The sequence below is a fragment of the Eschscholzia californica genome, unplaced genomic scaffold (assembly GCF_041429995.1).
Source record: "Eschscholzia californica isolate CP2 unplaced genomic scaffold, dmEscCali1.0.p SCAF_1, whole genome shotgun sequence".
NCBI lineage: Eukaryota > Viridiplantae > Streptophyta > Magnoliopsida > Ranunculales > Papaveraceae > Eschscholzia > Eschscholzia californica.
This window is the reverse complement of record NW_028238198.1, coordinates 70,969,280-70,990,489: the sequence shown is the minus strand read 5'-3', so window position 1 is coordinate 70,990,489 and position 21,210 is coordinate 70,969,280. Positions and strand designations below refer to the sequence as shown.

The 21,210-nt window shown below is 35.9% G+C and overlaps 2 protein-coding genes across 2 annotated transcripts; both read right to left on the bottom strand.

Annotated features, from left to right (window-relative positions):
• Positions 1-116: 116 nt before the first annotated feature.
• Positions 117-7,154, bottom strand: LOC147568786 (cationic amino acid transporter 2, vacuolar-like). The gene is made up of 14 exons (XM_086667234.1): positions 5,683-7,154; positions 5,178-5,379; positions 4,870-4,954; positions 4,614-4,754; positions 4,358-4,476; positions 4,160-4,256; positions 3,480-3,652; positions 3,331-3,397; positions 2,630-2,788; positions 2,247-2,496; positions 2,020-2,128; positions 1,498-1,610; positions 927-1,002; positions 117-614 (listed from the first exon to the last, which is right to left on the bottom strand). The coding sequence occupies exons 1-14, from the start codon at positions 5,852-5,854 to the stop codon at positions 458-460; spliced, it is 1,920 nt and encodes a 639-aa protein (XP_086523360.1). The 5' UTR covers positions 5,855-7,154; the 3' UTR covers positions 117-457.
• A 1,021-nt stretch (positions 7,155-8,175) lies between these two features.
• Positions 8,176-12,850, bottom strand: LOC147568785 (uncharacterized). Its single transcript, XM_086667249.1, has 10 exons — positions 12,597-12,850; positions 11,691-11,913; positions 11,393-11,550; positions 11,156-11,301; positions 10,984-11,046; positions 10,794-10,886; positions 9,845-10,006; positions 9,485-9,582; positions 9,146-9,318; positions 8,176-8,697 (listed from the first exon to the last, which is right to left on the bottom strand). Exons 1-10 carry the CDS (start codon positions 12,691-12,693, stop codon positions 8,390-8,392), a joined length of 1,521 nt encoding a protein of 506 aa, XP_086523375.1. The 5' UTR covers positions 12,694-12,850; the 3' UTR covers positions 8,176-8,389.
• Between the last annotated feature and the right edge of the window lie 8,360 nt (positions 12,851-21,210).

The following is a 21,210-nucleotide window of genomic DNA, read 5'->3' as shown; positions in this document are numbered from 1 at the left end:
TTAATTGAATATCCCCAACCAAGATTCGGAGCTGGCTTCATGTGACCCACACCCATTACACAAACAAAGAAAAAGTCATCATCTAAATCATCAAAAACTTCGAATTGTAGACATAATTACAGTAAAATTTTGTTTTAATTTATGAATTTCTGGCATTACTTATAATCTTCCACACAATTTTTTTTTTCAGTTCATTAGAGGACTTTATCCATTCTAATGCAACAAATTACTTCTATACATACAAACACATAACTAGACTATGCGTTTTTTTGAGCATTTTCTCTTGCTTATATGAGAACTAAGAATATGAAAATAAAATACACCAACCCGACTTGGTTGACGATTGGAGATTTTTTTAGCCCAACTATCCTATTGAGCTCAAGCAATTTTCTGTACTTCACCACTTGTTTCCTTTTCACTTTCTTTTGTTCCTTTTGTTCTTGTTTTCGGCTATATCCTAAGCTAAATATTCTGCAGAGGTCTTATAGATCTCATCCGCTCGTGCCGTGGACACGTATACTGCATCAAGCAGCAAGCTATGTCTTCGGCCGTAAAATAAGTAAACAAACACCCCAATTACCATCCATAATGAAACACGAATCCATGTTCCAGCTCTGCATTCAGAAGAAAAATATTAAGTTATAACATAGGAAGGAAGTGGTTTATAGGTAGCGAATAGCAGAGAGAAATATATTGAGTGATGAATATAATCTCGTCTTTTCCTGGTTTGAAACTATTAAATCGTCTAATTTTGGTGAGGTTTTATATCGTTAGTGGATGTTGGAGCCGACTTTATTCCATTGGCCATTTTTTGGTCATCGGGGCTGAAATTCGTATCAGTTGTTTGAAGGTTTTGTACTTGTCTGACAAACATGAAATAGCTTGCTGATAATGTAATTGGAAATGAGCAGAAAATGAGTACTAACCCCAAGTTTATCATAAGGTATACGTTAATGAGAATGCAGGCAATCGGTAGAACCGGAACAAATGGGCAAATAAAACCTGCAAAGATAGACATTTTACATCACAAATAGCATGTTTGAAGTATATAGCAGAAGAAAACCATGATTCAAAATTTTATTACTACTTTTCGGATGACAGCAGCAAATGCAGTTAATCAACCATTAATTGAATCACCCCTTTCCGAACTTGGGATCATTAAACTGTCGATCCCAACTTCTCTGCACATTATAACTGATGTTGAGGCATCGGTTTAGAATTATATGCACCTAATTGAGGTGGCCAAGAATAAAAGAGAGAAGGCGAAAGTGAAGAAATCCAAGATGCTGATGTTACTATGGTACAAAACTCACATCTTTGATGTTAAAAGACGACCTTTTTACAGGATCCATCGCTTTTCCATGAACTCTCTACTTCGAGGGTCGAATTTTTCATTGTTTAGGTCTCCACAACGGCAGTTTTATGATTGTTTCCTAAATCCAATATTTTTCATTTCAATTGAGATTCTGAAATTTTGTTTGTTAAGAAGCTGTGTACCTCCAGTGTGTCCGAAGCTGTGTCTTCCATTATCTTGGTCAATCCAAGAAAGCGCAATCAGACTACACAGAAGAAGTATACCCCCGACTCCACATAACGAGTAACGAGCAAGGCTGATGAAACAAGATCAAGTCAGAGGTTGAAATACGCTATAAACTCATATGAGCTGAAACAAAATCAAGGTAGTAGCTAGACTGCTCGTGTCCAATCACACACGTTTAGTTTCAATCTAGTGTTCGTATTGTCGAATAGAAGCATTCCAGTCGATACGTTTGGCACAATAGATGAACAATACCAAAATGGAAACCGAATAACAGTTTGAAAACTTCTAACAACGTGGGATGGCCTTAGGTGAAACTTGCCCATCGTGTCACTCAGATGAATCAAGTCATAGATAATGCTTCACTATAGCCTCGTGCAGTAGTACCACCACCAACTCGAGAATCTACACATACGGCTCACTGCATTTCTTATATGATTCATTGATCGCTCATGGATCGAGGAACAAGAAAGGCAACTTACATGGGCAAATATACAGCAGAAGAGCCAGAGGTAAGAAGGAGAACTCCAATACACACAAAAGTTATGCCCCAAGCTGCGATTTTTCGTCTCTCTAACTCACTTGATTTTTCTGCCATACCCAACACAAAGCTCAAACTTAATCACTCCCAAAAGTAAACATCAAAGGATTGAGCCAAAATTATAATAAAGTAGATATCTCAATGATAAGCTCGAATTTCTTAACTTACCTTGATCAATTTGTTTCTCAATAAGAGGATCCCCAACGGTATCGTTCTCTTTAACACGGAATTGCTCATTAGAGATGCCAGCCAGATCTATTTGGTTTTCCTCCTCGATCTCCTGATTCGTAATGTATTCAGGTGAACTTATTGACTCAATATACGATGGTGGAAGAGGCACTTCATTCGGAGGAACATATCTTAGTATTAAAATAGAAACTGCAACAATGGTGAATGCTAGAAGTGTACCCACACTGACCTGCATAAAAATAAAATAAAGTCTGATCACAACCTCCCCATGATTTCTAGTTTTCTAGTTCAAAAACTAGAAAAACATATCCGAATAGAAATCTTCGACAAATTATTTCACCTTGCTATAGTAGTTAACTTACCATCCCTGCCAATTGATCAACATCCATACAGAATGCCAAGATTGCAGCGGAAATACCGGTCAATATTGTACTCTTCACAGGAACTTGAGTTCGTTTATTAACATTTCCAAAGAATTGTGGAAGTAGTCCATCTCTTGACATTGCCATCAAGATTCTAGGCTGAACGACAAATAAGAGTTGAATTCAATATTTAATCACAACCAAACAAAATTGTATTCGTATAAAAAGTGCTTGAGTTTTATTCTGACTCGACAAAAGTCAAAAGCATCCACCAAAAATCAGGAAAACGGTGGAAAAGAAAGTTCTTCCCAAACACGAGCTTTTCGCTTTCTACAGGGATATGATCTCTATCGTCTGGTCTTGCGTTTTGTCTTCAATAGTCTCCTATAAGTAGGCTAGGGAGACAGGTGTTTGGGAACTTAATGAACAACCCCCGCACTCCGACACTCCAATGAACAACAGTTCCCTTACACTTACAATATATTGGGCTTACTATATTTAGTATAGTGGTCGATCCCCCCGGAGTTACATTCGCAACTTAATGTTATGTTCACGCGGTGATATTATATGTTTCCAAGAGTCCTACCCCGTACTAGACTATGTCTGGGGAGACAGATGCGATAGAGAGGTTCCCAGAATGTAAATAAGAAAGCCGGGTATTTGGCATACGCCTGAAAATTTCTGGGTCATGAATTAATTACCTGAGGAAGAATTGAACCCATTAAAGTTGAGCAAAGAGCTGTAACTGCACCAGCTGTAATTATATACCTATATTCGATATAAATAGACATCAGGCAAGATATGTTTAGTAGAAAATATGACCTCAACGAGAAGAAAAATTACTACTTACACTGCCCATTGCATGCCGTGACTGGCGAAAGCCGACGAGATGGGGGTATCAGGATCCATTGCGAAGTAAGGTACTAGGCCGACAATGACAATGGAAACCAACATATACAAGGAACAACAGATGGACAATGCAATCCCTATACCCAGTGGCAGATCTCGTTGAGGATTCTTCACCTGTAAACACGATTAATCTTATAATAAGAACCAACTAACAATGAAGTAAATTGACTACTTAAATACCTAGTGTCAGATGATCGAATTGAAAGAAAGATAAAAGACTAGACCAATGGCAAAAATAAGAGTTCGTAGAATAGCAATAACAATGGGAAACGATAGTGGAAGAAACGGCTGTTTATTCCGTTATAATGGTCATTTCTTAAAATCCGGTTTTCATACAGCATATATAAACTTATACGTATTGTGCATAGGCGGATACGACTGCTCAGAAGAACTAAGCGATGTAGAGAGAAGTAGAAAATGCACTTTCCCACTTGGGACAAGCTAAAGGCGAAGCTCCCACACACATGAACTTACTGACCCTATGTGCCTCTACTATTGTTATCATCAAGTGAGTCGCTCAACGGTAACTCCATCTTCGTAGCAGACTGAAGTAAAAATTTTCCCAACCTTGATAAAAGATTAGAAGGAATCAAACAATATCATAAAAGAACTCATGTTTACCTCCTCAGCTGTGCTGGCTACAGAATCAAAGCCTATGTAGGCAAAGAAGACAGTTGCAGACCCAGCAAGCATCCCATTAACTCCAAACGGAAAATAACTATTAAAAATCGATTAAAAAAGAAAGACGAAGTGAGCTACTTCCATTTATAAAGTAAAGAGAATATGCGAGGAAATATACAAAAAAGGAAAGATCATTACCCACTAGGAAGTTCATAGCCACTCCATCCAGTCTTAAAACCCAAATAACCACCAACTATAATGATAAAAACCATGACACACAAATTTGCTGTCGTGACAATGGCTTGTACAAACGAGCTCTGACAGAAATGATTTTGCTAGAATTAGTGCTTAAATTGGGCATACAAGAAAAAAACAGATATACAAGATAAGACTAGAAACTTAAGTGTTTCACACTGAAAGGTCAAAGGAGGTCTGTTTCGAAAGGAACTACTACCTCTTTGATTCCGATACACAAAAGCCCGGTGACTATGAGAACTAAAATTGCAGCACATGGGTCCACCACAATATTTAGTCCAGGTATAAGCGTTCGTGATAAGAAAAACGGCAAACTATTTTCGCCTCCAAAAAGCAATGCCTGTAAGGAAGATAAGTGATGCAGAATATATCAGATTTATCCTACGCTGCGAAAGACGATCCTTATGGAACTCGAAAAAAACACCCAAATTTGGCAAAGTGAATATCTACTCTACCAAATTTGGTGAAATTCCACGAGCAACAGCAGAGCCACCTATCGTATATTCAAGTATAAGAGCCCAACCTATCAACCAAGCAACACTGTCACCAATTCAAAAGAAATGGAATTAGTCCACCATGAAATTGGTTAAAGAAACCAAATAGCTTATCAAACTCTTAAACCTCTTCCTCCCTAATCACTGGGTGATATATGATTTCCTCATCCAGGAAACTAACTTGGAAAGGGTGATGTAGATGGACCAATACGAAGAAATAGGACATAGATAATTGCACGGAAATGACATTCGAAGCTTATTAATATTACCCTTCTCCGACACAGATGTATGAATAATGGTAAGCACTCCCAGCAGATGGACAACGACTAGCAAGTTCGGCGTAGCAGAAGGCAGAGAGAGCTGCTGCTATACCAGCTATTAAGAAAGAAATAGTAAGTGCAGGACCTGAATGTTCTCTAGCAACTGTTCCAACAAGAACATATACTCCAGCCCCGATCGTCGATCCAACACCTAGTTAAACGAATCACAAATTCAACTTCAGTTAAGTAACTTATAAGGGTGCACCAATTTCGAATGTCTATAAGAACAAACTGAATTGTTAGAGTAACTGGAAATGAGATTAAACTGACAAAACCCATGAAACAAAATGAATCTCTACCAATTATGCTAATATCAAAAGAGACTAGGAAACAAAAACCCACTAACATATGATGATCTTGATTCTTGATACAAGTAAAGAAACCCCATAAAGCAGAAAACAAGTGAGAAAAAAAACCATAAGAATCAAACCCAAAAATGAAAGAAAGCAAATACCAATTGGAATGAGCTGAAGAACAGATAATTCTTTAGCTAATTTCTGATGACCATTTCCCTCTGGTCTTGAACGATTAGAATCAACTTGTTTTCTCCTTAACAAACCCTTCATACCCATTGAAATCCTTCCTTCACCACTACCACTACCACTACTCTTTTGTGAATCCACCATTAAACCCCAAACACAAATTCCTCTTCTTCCTTCCTAGTTCCTACCTCTACTTATTATATTTAATGATCACCCATCTACCTGCTAACCCTCCAAAGCAAAACCCTTGACTCAAATATTAAAATCTTTCATGGGTAGTGAGTAGATATGAAGAAAAATTACAGAGGAAGAAAGGGGAAGAGAAAGTTCATTCTTTCTTTATCACTCTTGCGTGCAAGAAATGAATACCAGACGGGCAGTGTGACCGGGAATATTAAATAGTGAGTGAGTAGATAAGGAAAGAAGAGGAAAGGTGAGAAATTTCATGGTTTTTTGGATTGCCCGAGCTGCCCAAACCGTATAGATCCTTAAAAGATTCTATCTTTGGTAACTGTTTTGTGTTTTTTTTCAATTTAATTTGAGTCAGAGGTTCAATTATTGGGGGGCGGCAATTGAGTCAGACCTACTCCATCTTACTTTCGTCATTTTCTATCACAAGATTCTCTAATTTCTATATATATCTAGATAGGATTCTTAACTGATTTTGATCTTTTTCAACAAAAAAAAAAAAAAAGAAAACTGATTTTGATCCCGACATTGTTTTTTTCAAGATTTTACGTAGAAGATCTAGCTAAGTGTTTTTTTTTTTTGAAGATCTAGCTCAGTTTCTGTACACGTACAAACTCACGTGGTCATTTTGAAACCATTAGATTTTTATTTTACTTCGGATATTCTTAATCTCGTTTAGAATATTGTTCTCCAATTTTCTTTTGTAATAAGCTGGAACTTCGAGAGTTTTAGAGGAAATGCATTAGTAACTGAACCAACAGTGATCAATGTTTGTATGTATACATACTCACATGACTTCTTTGGAGTCTTTAGATACCAAATAACTTTGAATCTCAAATAACTCTACATACATTTACATATTATGATATTAATGATATGTACATGCATAATTTTCTCGGTGTTATATTTATAAAAATAAATTGTTTGTAGAGTGGGATATTTACAACAAATTTATGAGATTATGATAATAATGAAAAATTCTCATAATTTTAACATTTTTGAAGAATTATTGAGAAGAATATCATTATCAGTATGTCAATTACTCGGTACGTGAAGGGACATAGCGTGCAAGTTAGGTGCTAAACTTAGCACTTCGAGGCCCTAGGATGGAGACATTAGAAGCCAATAATATAATGGATAGATGGTAGGATAGTGATGTCTGTCTTTACTAATTTGACATTTTAGAAGAACTAATGATATAATAATGCTTCATCGATAACAAGAGATCGCTAGTCTTTCAACTAAAAAACAAGAGCCCTAGTTTTGGCATATAATGCATCATCCACCAATTATTTGTTTACTTGAAGATATATGTAACATATAAGTTTACGCTTTTATTTATGGGCTTATAGAAAAGCTCATAATATAAGCTATGTGTGTACCCAAATGAGGCCTTACTAATTTCAGAATAAATAATAGATAAGTTTTTCGTAATAATAATTTGAGATATTTTAAGTACCAAATTAGTATTTCTTTTTTTGGGAAGTAATGGTTGACTTGTTTAGTGAGAAATGAATGATGCTTCAAACAAATCAAATAAACTTCCAAATTATATGGTTTTATGATGAGTAGAGAATGGGGGAATGGAGTTGTAGAGAGAGAAGAAGGTTGTAATGGTAGTATTGCAATTGAGGTTGAAGATGAGAGATTTGGGTGGGATGATGAAGATGAACAAGTTGTTTTAAAAGATTTGAATTTGAATGTGAAAAAAAAGGACAACTTGCTGCTATTGTTGGAACGGTTGGTTCAGCTGAAATTTGAACGTGTTAATCAAATTTTAATTTTGGTGAGTGTTGTTAAATGAAGGAAGAATATGAGTTAAGAAGAAGATGAGCCCAAACTAGTTAAATAAATTGGATTCAAACTGTAATATTGATTATTTAAGGATAAAAAATATATATTGATTATTTAAGGATAAAATGGGTATTTTTTAAATATAACTTTAGAGACAGAATATTCTCGGGTGATTATGTCAAAACTCAAAATGGAGTCTGAAATGCAACACTGAAAAAAGAAGTCCAAACAGTAAGTCAATTATATAAAAAGGAGCGATGTTGAAGGAGTCTTTCACGGCCTGACCTCCCTTGCTAAAAGACTTTATCTTATATTTTTGATGTTATTTATCTACCCACTTGTTGTCTATAATGTATACAAAATTGACTAGTGATCGCTTACATCTCCTAAAACCTTAAACGGTAACATGAGAGTTTTTTTTTATCCGAAAGAATTTTACAGTTTTTGGGTCATATTTTCTAATAAAAAAAGCAGTGAACCTTAAGAGAACAATTAAGTTGTTAGTTAATGAGAAAGATTACAAGTTAGAACAGAAAATATTCCGTAAAGAGATGTTCCATTACGAATGTTACAACTTTAATGTACCATTTACATCAACCTAATTCTGACAAAATTGGTACTACATAAAACTAAATTCTAGTATATACAAAAACCTCGTTAAAAGCCAAAAAAGACAAGATCTGAATCTCTTTGGATCTACCATTTGAGAAAACCAAGCTTGTTATTGCTATCAACAACAATCTCATCGGAGGAATTATCTTCACTTCCAATGCTATCATCATCTGATATGTAGTCATCAATTTTCATTCGATCATGATTATCGACAACCCAATCAGCAAACTCTGGTGATGATGTTAATCCAACCATCGCTTCTCTTGTTGATTCGCTTGTGAAGTCTTCCCATTCTTGCTTTGAGAATCTCTTTCGGTTCGGTGTCTTGTGGAAGGTTGAGTAATAACGTTCTTCAAGTTCTGCTCTTCTGTAAAGAGGTGACTTCACCAAACCTGCAGAAACAGAAGAAGATGAAATGAGAAAAAAAATTCGTGAAGGTATTTTATCGATAAGAAATCTGAACTTAAAGCAAATCAAGGATCATAACCAGCGTACTTATTTTATTTTTTTTCGATTTTTCTGGGCTTGGATTATAAGGAATGCACGCAGCAGGGAGAGATACATGAGCAAGCAAACCCAGACTTAGCCCGAGTGAGCTAACTCATGTTTTCCCTTTTGGGTGGGCTGATACATCCATCAAAGTTACGAACCAGGCCCGAAATCATTTACATTCCTATTTTCGACCCTGATGCTCAATTATTATTACTGCATAACTGATTGCGTGAAAATGATTTCACAAGCAATTCACTCGATCCCAGATAAGAACAAAATGATTGTAGAAAGGTTTCTTGTTACTTCATAGACAAATAAGGTTCGAGAAAATATTGTGAAGTCTCATACCCTTTGTAGGAGAGTCAGACCAAGCGAATGACTTTTTCGGGCTATTCCACAGTGTCTTTTCATATAGATTCTGAGGAGGTGATCTGTGAAGGAATTCAGTGCGATTCTGATCTGCTGTTGCCTTCTTACCTTTTTTCTGCCATGGGCTTCCACTTATGAGTTTCAATTGATTCCTGCAACAAGTCATACCAGAATTGATCGTCAAACCTTACAAAAAACTAACCAAATCGATCAACTACATAGAGTTTTACTTTTAACCATACAAACCGGTCATTTAGGGTTTAATCTAGTTATCTGATATATTTAGTCAACTTTAAAAGCTTTAAGTAAAGAACTTACCCTGGTTTCGAGCCTCGCCATTTGGGAGAAGTTATAGAGAAACATATTCCCCAACAACAAGCCACTGCCGTTACTGCTAATGGGGTATCAAAGGTGCTCTGTTAAATAACCGAATGTCAGAATTCAAAACCTTTATGCTTCAAGATACTACAAAGATTTAGAAGAGCCGGGGAAGTAAAAAAGGAAAAGAAAAAAAGTTGGATCGAAACATGTTCATATTTTTAAGGGGCATCATTGATAAGACAATGAGAAAGTTTTTCATCAAATTAACAACTGCAATTTAGTGATTTGCAAGGTTTTTTGTTGACGGAACCAAAAAAAAAGAAGCTTAAGGACTTCCAATAAGAACACGAGTATAACCTGAAAAATAAATGTCACTGCAATTATGCGCATCGCCCACTTCACAAATTGAGCTACACCAACATCAACACGTCCATCTTCTGAAATGATATATCTGCGCATGATCCAGTATCCCAATGCTGCTCCTAAGAGGATAACCCCGAGTAATAGAAATACAGATACCTGTAATCAAGGGTGAGGGTTAGAAAATAAAAACATAATATAACTCCTAATTAACACAGACATAAAAGGTATTTGGGAGAAGTGGAGCCAGGTTTCAAGGAGAGAGAGAGAGAGAGACTACAAGATGTTCAACACAGACAAAGTTTTAATATTGACCTTAACTTTGAGACCAGGCGTCCAGACCAGCGCATACAATCAATATTGTCCACACAATAAGAGCTTTTTAGACAAACAAAAATTGTCCGATGAGCTTTCCATCAACAAGCGATCAACTTCATGAGTAAAGTTGATCTTTTCTGATCATGGGTACTTATTTATTTATTTATTTATCAGTTATTCAAGTCCTACTGATTAGTTTATATTTCGTCTCAAAACTGACTACCATTTATGTAACTTCTTTATGGAACTTGTTCTTTAATAAGAAACTCATTTTGAATACCAAGAAACGGAACGTAAGGTGACTTGGGTGAAAATGAACATAGGATGTTAGCCACTCGTATCCAAAATGTTTTAGCTTCACCGTGCAAAGGCAAGTCTCAGAATATGAGAAAGAAATACATCTATAAGAAACGCATATACCAGTTCTGATTTGGGTTTAAGCTCCTAAGCTGATTTGCTACAATACAATAAGATGAAGATTGAAGCCATATATTCTACTAGAAGGCAACCAAATGACCAACATGGATAAAGTATATCAAGAAGCAAAAAAGTTAATCTTCCGAGTACATTAGAACTTATAAATGACCTTACAGTTGAAATGAAAAGTACAAGGTGTGAATGGACTTACTGGGTTGTACATGTCTTCACTCAATCCAAGATTCAAAAGAACTGAGTTGACCATCATGGAGAAATAGTGTAAAATGAAAGATCCAACTCCAATCTGAAAAGGCAGTAAAATAACAAGGCCTTTAAGTGTCTGAATTTAAATATGACAATGGAAAAGCATTCTACCACTACAAGATTGAAAGGCGACTTACCACAGACCCATAAATTGTGAAGTAGAGTGCACTCTTCCTGCCAGTTGGTAATAATTTCATACCCTGTATTAGAAATGAAAATCATTACGTGATAAAAGATCTTATGTGTTATGTGACTATGTGTGGGCGTAATAAAAGTTTAGAACCCAAGTTACTCCAAGAACAAAATTACCTGAAATAGAAGGATCAAAATGACAAGCAAAACCCCAATTGCCATTGAACTGCTATAGTAAAATGGAACACATGTACTCAAAGTTGGCGCCAACAGCAGTAAAACGAGTCCAAAACCAAGACACAGAAGGCGCCATTGGTGAAATTCTGCAGCAACAACAAAACCCATATTTTAGATGGCTACATTATACACTTATAAAACAAAAATAAGAAATAAAGCCTCAAGGTAAAAGTTGACCTTCTTCAACAGAAACGGTGACAGAACCATATACCCCATCAGTAAACATCAAATCCACGTATTGATCCACATAAGGTGACGTAACAGCACTCCACTGCCCATTTTGGATAGCTTTCCAGTTGTCTTTCCCGCATTGACATAACGAGACAGAGGCATTCCTGCAATATACATCTTCGAAATCAGAAAAAGTTTGTTGTTCTTCACTAAATAAACTTATGTTGAACCTCTCGAACAATATGTTTATAAAAATCCAAAAAGAAGTGTGACATACAGTAAAAGAAAAAGAAAGGTCACATACCGATGAAGACAAACTTTAATTTTGCTATGGAGTCTTTCGGGTATCACGACAGATGGTGTAAGAGTAACACGGAATGAATTAGCGTAACTCTTAATTTTGAACCTCGACAAACCACGAACTTGGATACGATCACATGGTACATTTTGTTTAGCGCCAGCTACATTGAAGTATCCCACAGAAGCCGATGGGGTGAAATTCAGAATAGGGTTCTCGTGATCAATTACTGCAAGTTCAAAAAAATTAACAAGGTTAACAAATAATAAGAGATGAAAACCAAATTATGTTAATACCAAGTAAAAGAAATCCTCTCAAACAAAAAAAAAAGAAGTGAAAGGAATCTTAAGTTCATCCAATACTAGTGCTTTCTGAATATTCTATACCAATTCAAGTTATACATTCACTCACCCAGACCACACTTTCCCGAGAATAGTACACGAAAAGGAACAATCTTTCGCCTAATCAATTCTGTTTATGTATTCTTACCTCTATATAAAATCTTTAGGGTTTAAAGCTAATACATAGAATCTCTATCTCAACAAAGAGAGAGGTTAAGTTGAAAAGTATTTCTATATGCTCTAATACAATCTAATCTCTTGTTAACATCTCTATCTCAACAAGAATATATTACAAACTCTTCTTGAACCCTAATTTTAGTTTCCTGACAGTTCCTGTTTCTTTGCTTAGAAGTAATTATTAACACAATTACAACTTCTACTTGTATTTTTCCTACTTCAGTTTATCAATCAACCAGAAACAAATGAAGCCCTAACTTTCAAATGGTTCATAAAAATTGAAAAAGCAAACATTTATCCCAACTAAAGATTGATTTCAGTAACCTAAACAAATCATAAAAAAAACGAAGAGAAGGTTGAAAACTGTGAAAAGGGTTGAAGATAAAGGAAGTACCTTTGAATGTAGTAGTATCTTCGATTGAAGCGGAGTAGAGAGAGAAAGAGAGGTAGAGAGAGAGTGATAGTAACAAGAAAGAAGAAGAAGCGCCCATTACTCTACTCGTCTTCCCCCCTTTGGCAATGGCAACTGAGTTTAAAAAAAAAAAACGACGCTTTTTCAATTGAAATCGGAAACCAAAAAGGTTCGGCTTCCACTTTATATAGTTGTGTTTTTTGTTGGGTAAACTCTACGCTACACTTATTGTACGCGTGGAATTGCCTAGCTGGCATTTGTTATTTAGTTATATTCATTCTAAGTTAATTGAAAGCCAGGTCATTAGATGACGTGTCAATGATAATTTCCATTCTAGAATGCATTGTGAAATTCTCTATTAAAAATTGGTCCATGACTTGGAGAAAAAAAAATTGTATCAAGTTTTGAGTTGGAAGACGGATCTTTTTGTCGAGATCCCCCGCCATTTATTCTTTTCACGCTAGCAATGATCCCCAACATACTGTTATCGGCAGCGATCTACAAAAAAGGTAATTTGTTTTTTTTTTCTTTATTTTACATGTGACCACTAACGTTCTCTCTCTTTCTTCTCTAACAATGAAGATTGGTTTTGGGAATTATACCCATAATAAGACATGAGTTCTCGCAAAGGAGACCATCCTCTTTGTGGTAACAGACATACATAGAGAAATAAAGAGAGAACAATAAAATGGTGGTGGTGGTGGTGGTGGAAGAGATGAGGAAGAATGTAGATATATTTTAAGGGTCGCCGATAATTGTAGGCGACTCTTGGCAGCGTAAAGAGAATAAATTATAGTGGAGACTGTTGATGTCAAAATTTGTCAACCTGGTATCAGTCAAAATGATAACAGTGATGTTGGATCTTGATGTAATCAATCTTGCTCCTGCTTCGCTAAACCTTGGGAAACAACTTCAAAGAGCTTAAAAACCTCTTCCACACTCAAGACAATCATATTCTCCTTGCAGTTAAAGAATTGAGTATGGATGAATGGTGAAGTTCATACCTTCTTCGAGGCGAGTTGATTACCTTTTATAGGCTGCTTTGGCCGACTGTTGAATAGGCGGTGTAATTGAAGCGACTGAGATCAACCGTGTTGGATTGAAACTATTATTTCGTAGTTAAAAAATATTAAGGTTTCCCTTCGAGGTTATCCTATATATTTGATATTTTAGGAATTACCTTGTTTAAGCATCCTTGATAGATATGTCTCCAAATTTGTAAATCATTTAGGAGATGTTTCTTCCTTGGAAGACTTTTGAAACCCAAGTTATTTAACAACAATGATAGGGAACTAGAAATCACGGACAAAACCTAGACAGAATGCCTACGTGGCGAAGCCACGTTGGCGTTCTCGTCCGGGTGGTGCTGAACATGTCTTCTCTCTTACGAAATTTTGGATTTGGGTTGTCATCTACAATGGATTTCAAAATGGAACCTCTGGATGCTTCAAAACGGTCCAGATTTGGTTACCAAATTATCGGTTGGAAGAAAACCTATTTTTTCTTTCTTATTCTAAACTGAACAACTTGCTTCTTCTTCTATCCAACTCTCTCTCTCTAGCTTCCTTTCAACTTGTGCTTCGATTTTAAACCTCAGCTTCAGATTGGGCTTGTTCTAGTTTTTCCTAACAATTTCGAATAAGCAAAGAGAATTTTCAGGTATTGTTCACAAAATATGTAAGAAAACATATTATTGCTCTTAGTGTTCGTTCAAACATGTTATAATTTGTTTGTTCTTAAATTTCATTTACTGTTTATATTAATATATTTTATTTTGTTGTGTTAAAAAAATTGTGATTATTCTAAATTTTAATTCTTTTAGGTCGAAGTTTAGTTGGGACAAAAAATGAACTCGGAGAACAGGGATTTGGATGTTTTTGAAATAACATCTGGGAATGATGAAAAAAAGCATGTCGAATCAAAATCATCAGAAGTACCCAGAGTTGGGATGGAAGTCGATAGTGTTGATCACTTATACGACTATTGTCTTAGTTATGCAAAAAAAATTGGATATCTAGTGAAAAAGACAGATCATAAAAGTATTAACTGTGATCTTTGGTACATATATGTAGCATGTGGTAAGAGTGGAAAATATAAACCGCAAGGACAAAATTTGTCCCCGACCCAGTGGTATAAGTGGATGCAAAGCTAAAGTTGCCACTAAGTTACAACCTAACAGAAAATGGGTGATTTCCATTGTCAATTTAGAGCATAACCATATCCTTAGTCCTAGAAAAGTTCGACATTAAATATGTAACGGGAAAATCAATCCACATGTGGCTCGACAACTTGAAGTTTGTGATATGGCAAGAATTAAACTGAGTCGAAGTTATAGGCAACAACTGGTGGCAACTGGTGGACATGAAAATGCACCATTTATTGAAAGAGATGCCAGAAATCACATAAGAAATGCTAAAGTGTTACATCGTGGAGAAAGAGGCAGTGTGGCGATTCAGGAGTATTTATTGGCGCAACAAAGAAAAAATAACAGCTTCGTCTTTAATTAGTATGGATTTAGATGAAAACTGTCAATTACGTAATGTATTTTGGACGGACAGAAGGAATTGAAAGGCATATAAAGAATTTAGAGATGTTGTCACTTTTGATACAACGTACCTAACAAATAAGTATGGCTTGCCTTTTGCTCCATTTGTTGGAGTCAACCATCATGGACAGTCTATTCTTTTGGGTTGCGGCTATTGTCAAATGAAGACACGGATACGTTCGCTTGGTTATTGCGCACATGGCTTTCTTGTATGGAGAACACCCCTTCAGATGTCGTTATTACGGACCAAGATAGAGCTATGCATAACGCGATTGCATAAGTATTTTCTAACACAAGATATCGATGGTGTTTGTGGCATGTAATGAAGAAAGTACCAGAAAAACTCAGAAGTTTACAAAAGTTATGAAGAGATAAGTTTTACTCTTAGTCAGATTGTTTACGAGACTCTTTGTCCGAAAGAGTTTGTCTGCAGTTGGAACTTAATGATAGAAAAATATGGTTTACAAAAACAATAATTGGTTAGAATACTTGTTCCAAGAGAGAAAACGATGGTCGCCAATTTATGTGAAAGGTAAGTTTTGGGCGGGAACATCTAGTACGCAACGTAGCGAACGTATGAATGTTTTTTTAATGACTTTGTTGGCGTGAAAATGAGTTCAAAGATTTTTGTTGAACAATATAATTTTGCATTGAAGGAAAGGTGGAAAAAGAGGCACGAGAAGATTTTCGATCATATAAGTTACAAAACCAATGTGTGAGTCCATTCACGATAGAAAAACAAATGAGGGATAAGTATACACCTATTAAGTTTCAAGAGTTTCAGAAAGAAGTGGCTGAAAAGATGGCTTGTGAAACACTAAACTGTATCGAATATGGTCGTGTATGATTATATCATTTCGGAGGCAAAAGAAATAGGTGGAGGCACAAAGAGAATAGTATATAAGGTTATATTTGACCCTATTGAATGTGATGTTAGGTGCAACTACTTGTTGCTTGAGTTTAAGGAAATATTACGCCGACATGCAATAGCTGTATTGTGTATGAACAACATCAATGTCATACGAGATTAATACATCCTACGGATATGGAGGAAGGATGTAACAAGATCTCGCCAAACCAAAAGCGATATGACGATTTGTGTCATTCTTTCACTAGCAAGTGTTGCTTTTGAGGATGAAAGAAGTACTTAGGATTTACAACATTACCTCCATAAATATAAGCCAAAGTCTTCTTCTTATAAGCGAGTAGCTCTTCAACAACCAGTAAGTCCAAGGGTTATATAGTCGATTACGAAGATATTGCACAAGAGAACATCCTTGATTTTGAATCTTGTAAGGCGAAATGAAGGCCTCGAGAGAATTGATTAAAAAATCCCCAATACAAGCCAAAGAAACGCGTATGCATGCTTGAACTTCTGGATTTTTTCTTCTTTGTTTCCATATACCAAACTTATATTGTTTCTTATATTTAGTGTAATATAACTCAAGGAAGTACAGTTGGTGGTAATAATACGCACGAGGGTGACACTTCTACAACGCCTACATGTGATCTGGTTTGGAGTGTTGCAAATACACAAAAGAGTTTGCTTAGTGGTCATGTTGCGCAAGAGAATATCTTCATACCTCTCATCCACACGGTAATGTTTTTTATTTATGTTTAATCTATCACAAACTAAGTACATGTATAAACTTATTCGTTTTTCATTTTTTTACTTTGTAGTCAAATATGGAATTATTGATGGGTTTGTATGGTCCTCAATATTATGCCCAACCGAAAAATATATATACAATAGAGATGGTGGACATAGAACTAGCGTACGTGGAGATAGTGGACATGAAGATGTTGAACTTCAAGAGACATAGAACAATAGAGCATTTCTATGTTTTAATGGAGATAGTAGACAAACATATTTTGTTTATAAGATGATGGTCATGCTTTGTTTCAATTTCTGGTTTAGTAGATTTGATGTTTTGTCTATTAGAAGAGTTATGGATTATATGACTATGTTGTTTTAATGGATTACTACAATTTGAACAACTTTTTAGACTGTTAAAATTTGGACAACATTTTATTGTATTTTGGACAATATCTTGGATCATCTTGGGTTGCTGCAATTAGACAACAATTAGTTGCAAATCGGATAATATTTTGTTTTTTTGGACTGCAATCCAAAAAAAATTCACATGCAGTACGAAAAAACATTCACAAACCTGTAATCAAACAGAAAAGGTAAACAAACATGTAATCAATCACTCTAACGCATTCAATTCCAAAAAAATAGCACTTGATTCATAATACTCCCCCCGTCCCATTTTATTTGTAGTGTTAGGAAATTGAACTTATTAAGAAAACTTATTTAATGTTGATAACTAAAATTACTTTACCAATTTATCCATATTCAATGTAAAATATTCCTTGAAAATAACATTGGTAGAAGTATAGAACCAATTAAAAGTAAAAGATAGTTTTCAAAATGTCATCATATTAGTAATTAAATGAATGTTATATAAGGGAAGTTAACAAATATTTTGGGACATCCATAAAAGGAATAACAACCAAATAAAATGGGACGGAGGGAGTCATGTTTTTCAGAACCATATTTCATTAAAGGGTTATTTCCCATATGGCCCCCTACTTTGTGACCAGCTTCCCGCCTGGCCCCCCACTTTACGAGAAATACCCATATGGCCCCCTTCCGTTATAACACCGTTACTCTCTCTCTTCCATTTCTTTTCTCTCTCTTCCAACATGTTTTCTCTCTCTGCCACCTCGTCAAAACCAGCCACCTCATCACCTTCTCCGGCAAGGTCGTCGGCCGGGCAAATTTCCGGCCGGCGACCTTCAAATATAAAAAAAAAAAAAAAATCCTTTTTTTCTCTCTCTTCTCTCTCTCTCTAAAAAAAAAATTAAAATTAAAATTCTCTCTCCTCCCTCTCTTCTTCTTCTTCTTCTTCTCTTCTCTCTCTTCTTCTTCTTTCTCTCTATCTTTCCCCCCTCTCTCTATTCTCTCTCTCTCTCGACCTCCGGCGTAGTCGCCGGAGGTCGAACAGATTCTGTTCAGAACAGAACAGATTCTGTTCGAACAGAACAGATTCTGTTCGAACATAACAGATTCTGTTCGAACAGAACAGATCTGAACAGAACAGATCTGTTCTGTTTAGAACAGAATAGAATCTGTTCTGTTTAGAACAGAACAGAATCTGTTCTGATTCTGTTCTGTTCGACCTCCGGCGACTTCGCCGGAGGTCGAGAGAGAGAGAGAATAGAGAGAGGGGGGAAAGAGAGAGAGAAAGAAGAAGAAGAGAGAGAGAAAAGAGAAGAAGAAGAAGAAGAGAAAGAATTTAGAGAGAGAGAGGGGAGAGAGAATTTAAAAAAAAAAAAAATTTTTTTTTAGAGACAGAGAGAAGAGAGAGAAAAAAAGAAATTTTTTTTTTATATTTGAAGGTCGCCGGCCGGAAATTTGGCCGGCCGGCGACCTCGCCGGAGAAGGTGATGAGGTGGCTGGTTTTGACGAGGTGGCAGAGAGAGAAAACATGTTGGAAGAGAGAGAAAAGAAATGGAAGAGAGAGAGTAACGGTGTTATAACGGAAGGGGGCCATATGGGTATTTCTCGTAAAGTGGGGGGCCAGGCGGGAAGCTGGTCACAAAGTAGGGGGCCATATGGGAAATAACCCTTCATTAAACAACAAGAATTTTTGTTCTTTTATATCAAATTACATTACTAAATTGTGAAAAAATGCAAAACACAAACTGTGGATTCTAACTTCTTATCCACATCAAGGCAATTCTTTTTATCGTCAATGATTGGGTCATAAAATAACAACGGATCCAGGGAGACTGCATGCACACATGATAGTACAAATATCTTATTCCACTTCTGAAAGAATGGTCCTTGAGGCTCACATTTCGACTCTGTCGTTGTCGATCCTTTGTTGTCTGAAGCTCGCTGATTTTCTAAATCTTCTAAACCTTCTAGAGCTCCGTGCAAAGGTTTTTCAAATCTTTTCTGAAACATAATTAATCTTTGACCTAGAACCTCTTGAATAGAGTTCGTCACTTTTGACCCAAAATTAACTCTGGATTCCAATCTCAAAATCTAAACAAATCAATAAATAACACATGAATAGCGTAACGGATTAAACATTAAACTGTTAAAGTTCAAAGAAACTTCAACCATGATTTCAAAAAAGAAAAAGCATCCAATGTTTACTTCAATCTTACATAGGCATCACATAACTGGTTAAAACAACGAGAAATCCGGTGAAACTTAACTAACCGTAGACATTGACATTTTCTTTTTACAAATATAACATGAAAATCCACTCCTCTTAGCAGTTTCCTTCACTACAAATAGGGAGATGGAAACAAAACCCATTTAAGAAAACCTAGGTTTATGCACCACTTCCAATTTCTAAATATGATTGGAACAGATTAACTTCTAATAAATTCCTAAAGTTGTATTTTTTATATAAATTAGCATTGGCATAAGCTCGAAAAGAAATTTCAGTTATATTATCAAAATGAAATGACTAAACAAGTAGTATTAACAACAAGCATAAAGGTAAATACCTCTCAAACTTCTCATCTCTGGAATTCATAACTTTTTAGCTTATCTCTTATAACACCCTATCCATCCGAAAACTGAATCTTTGGGAACCCAAAGAATGAGTAGAATGCCCTTCATTAGGTGCAACTGAAAAATCCACCCCCTAGATTTAACAAGTATGAAAATCCTATTAACAAGGTTTTCATATCATTATTGTATTCCCTAGATTTCAAAGTTAAATTTCAGTCTTACTTTATTAACAAATATGAAAATCCTAAATTTCAAAATTAAATTTCACTCTCACTTTATTAACAAATGTGGAAACCCTAGAATAAAAAACGAGAAGCAATCGAGTTACATGTTGGAGTCTGGGAGGTATGAATGCCACTTTATCTTTCTTCTTTTCTCCAGTGAGGTCGCTATGTCTTTGTCTTCTCGGTTTCTTCTGCTAAATGGTTGTAATGGAGATCAAACAAGCAAAAGTTAGAAAAAGAATCATGATTGATGGAGTTGGATATTTGCCCTCTTAGGTGTCGTTTGGCAACACTAAAATAAATTACTTTTCTGCTTATCTTAGTAGAAAAGTCGAAAAGTCAGTTTGGTACGCAAAAATTACCGACTTCATTTAAGTTAAAATTTGACTTTCTTTTAAAGTTAAAATTTTTAGCTTTTGACTTCAAAGTAAAGTAACTTTTTTTTTACATGCATGAATTTTACTTGACGATTTTTTTTTGTCCATCTTTGTTCCACTACCACAACTAAACTTCTACCATACCATTATACCCCCACCACCACCACAACAAGCGTTGCACCTCTCCCACCACCTTACCTCAACTACTACCACCACCACCACCATACACCACCATACCTCGACAACAACCACCTCGTAGCTCCACCACCACGGTACCTCCACCACCACCATCGTACCTTCACCGCCACCACCACCACAGTACCTCCACCACCACCATCGTACCTTCACCGTCACCACCACCACCATACCTCCATCATTACCACCTATATATCTTATCCACCACCTTTACCACCATCACCATACCACCACCACCATAACTCCGTCAATATCACTCGCATACCTTATCCACCACCACCATACTTCCACCGCCAATGCCACCATCATACCTCCACCACCACCCATACCTCCACCACAGTCATCACCGCTGTCACCATCATACCTCTACCACCACCACCATCAAAACTCAACCACCACTACACCCCATAACCATACTTTCATGGCACTACCAGTACCACCAATATCACCACTACTTCGTATACGAGAGTAATCGTGGATATCATAAACAAATTCAATTAAAATCAAGTATCTATTTGAGAAAGAAAAATAAAATTATCAAAAGTAAATTGAGTTACCAAACTAACTTTTTGATTTTTTTACTTATAAGTAACATTTTTGCCAAATATACTTTTGAAACTTTTTTACCTTTTTAAAGTAAAAGAACTTCTACTACAAGTAAATGACTTCTACTTTTAGTTGCCAAAACGACACCTTAATCTGAGTAGATAAAATCTGG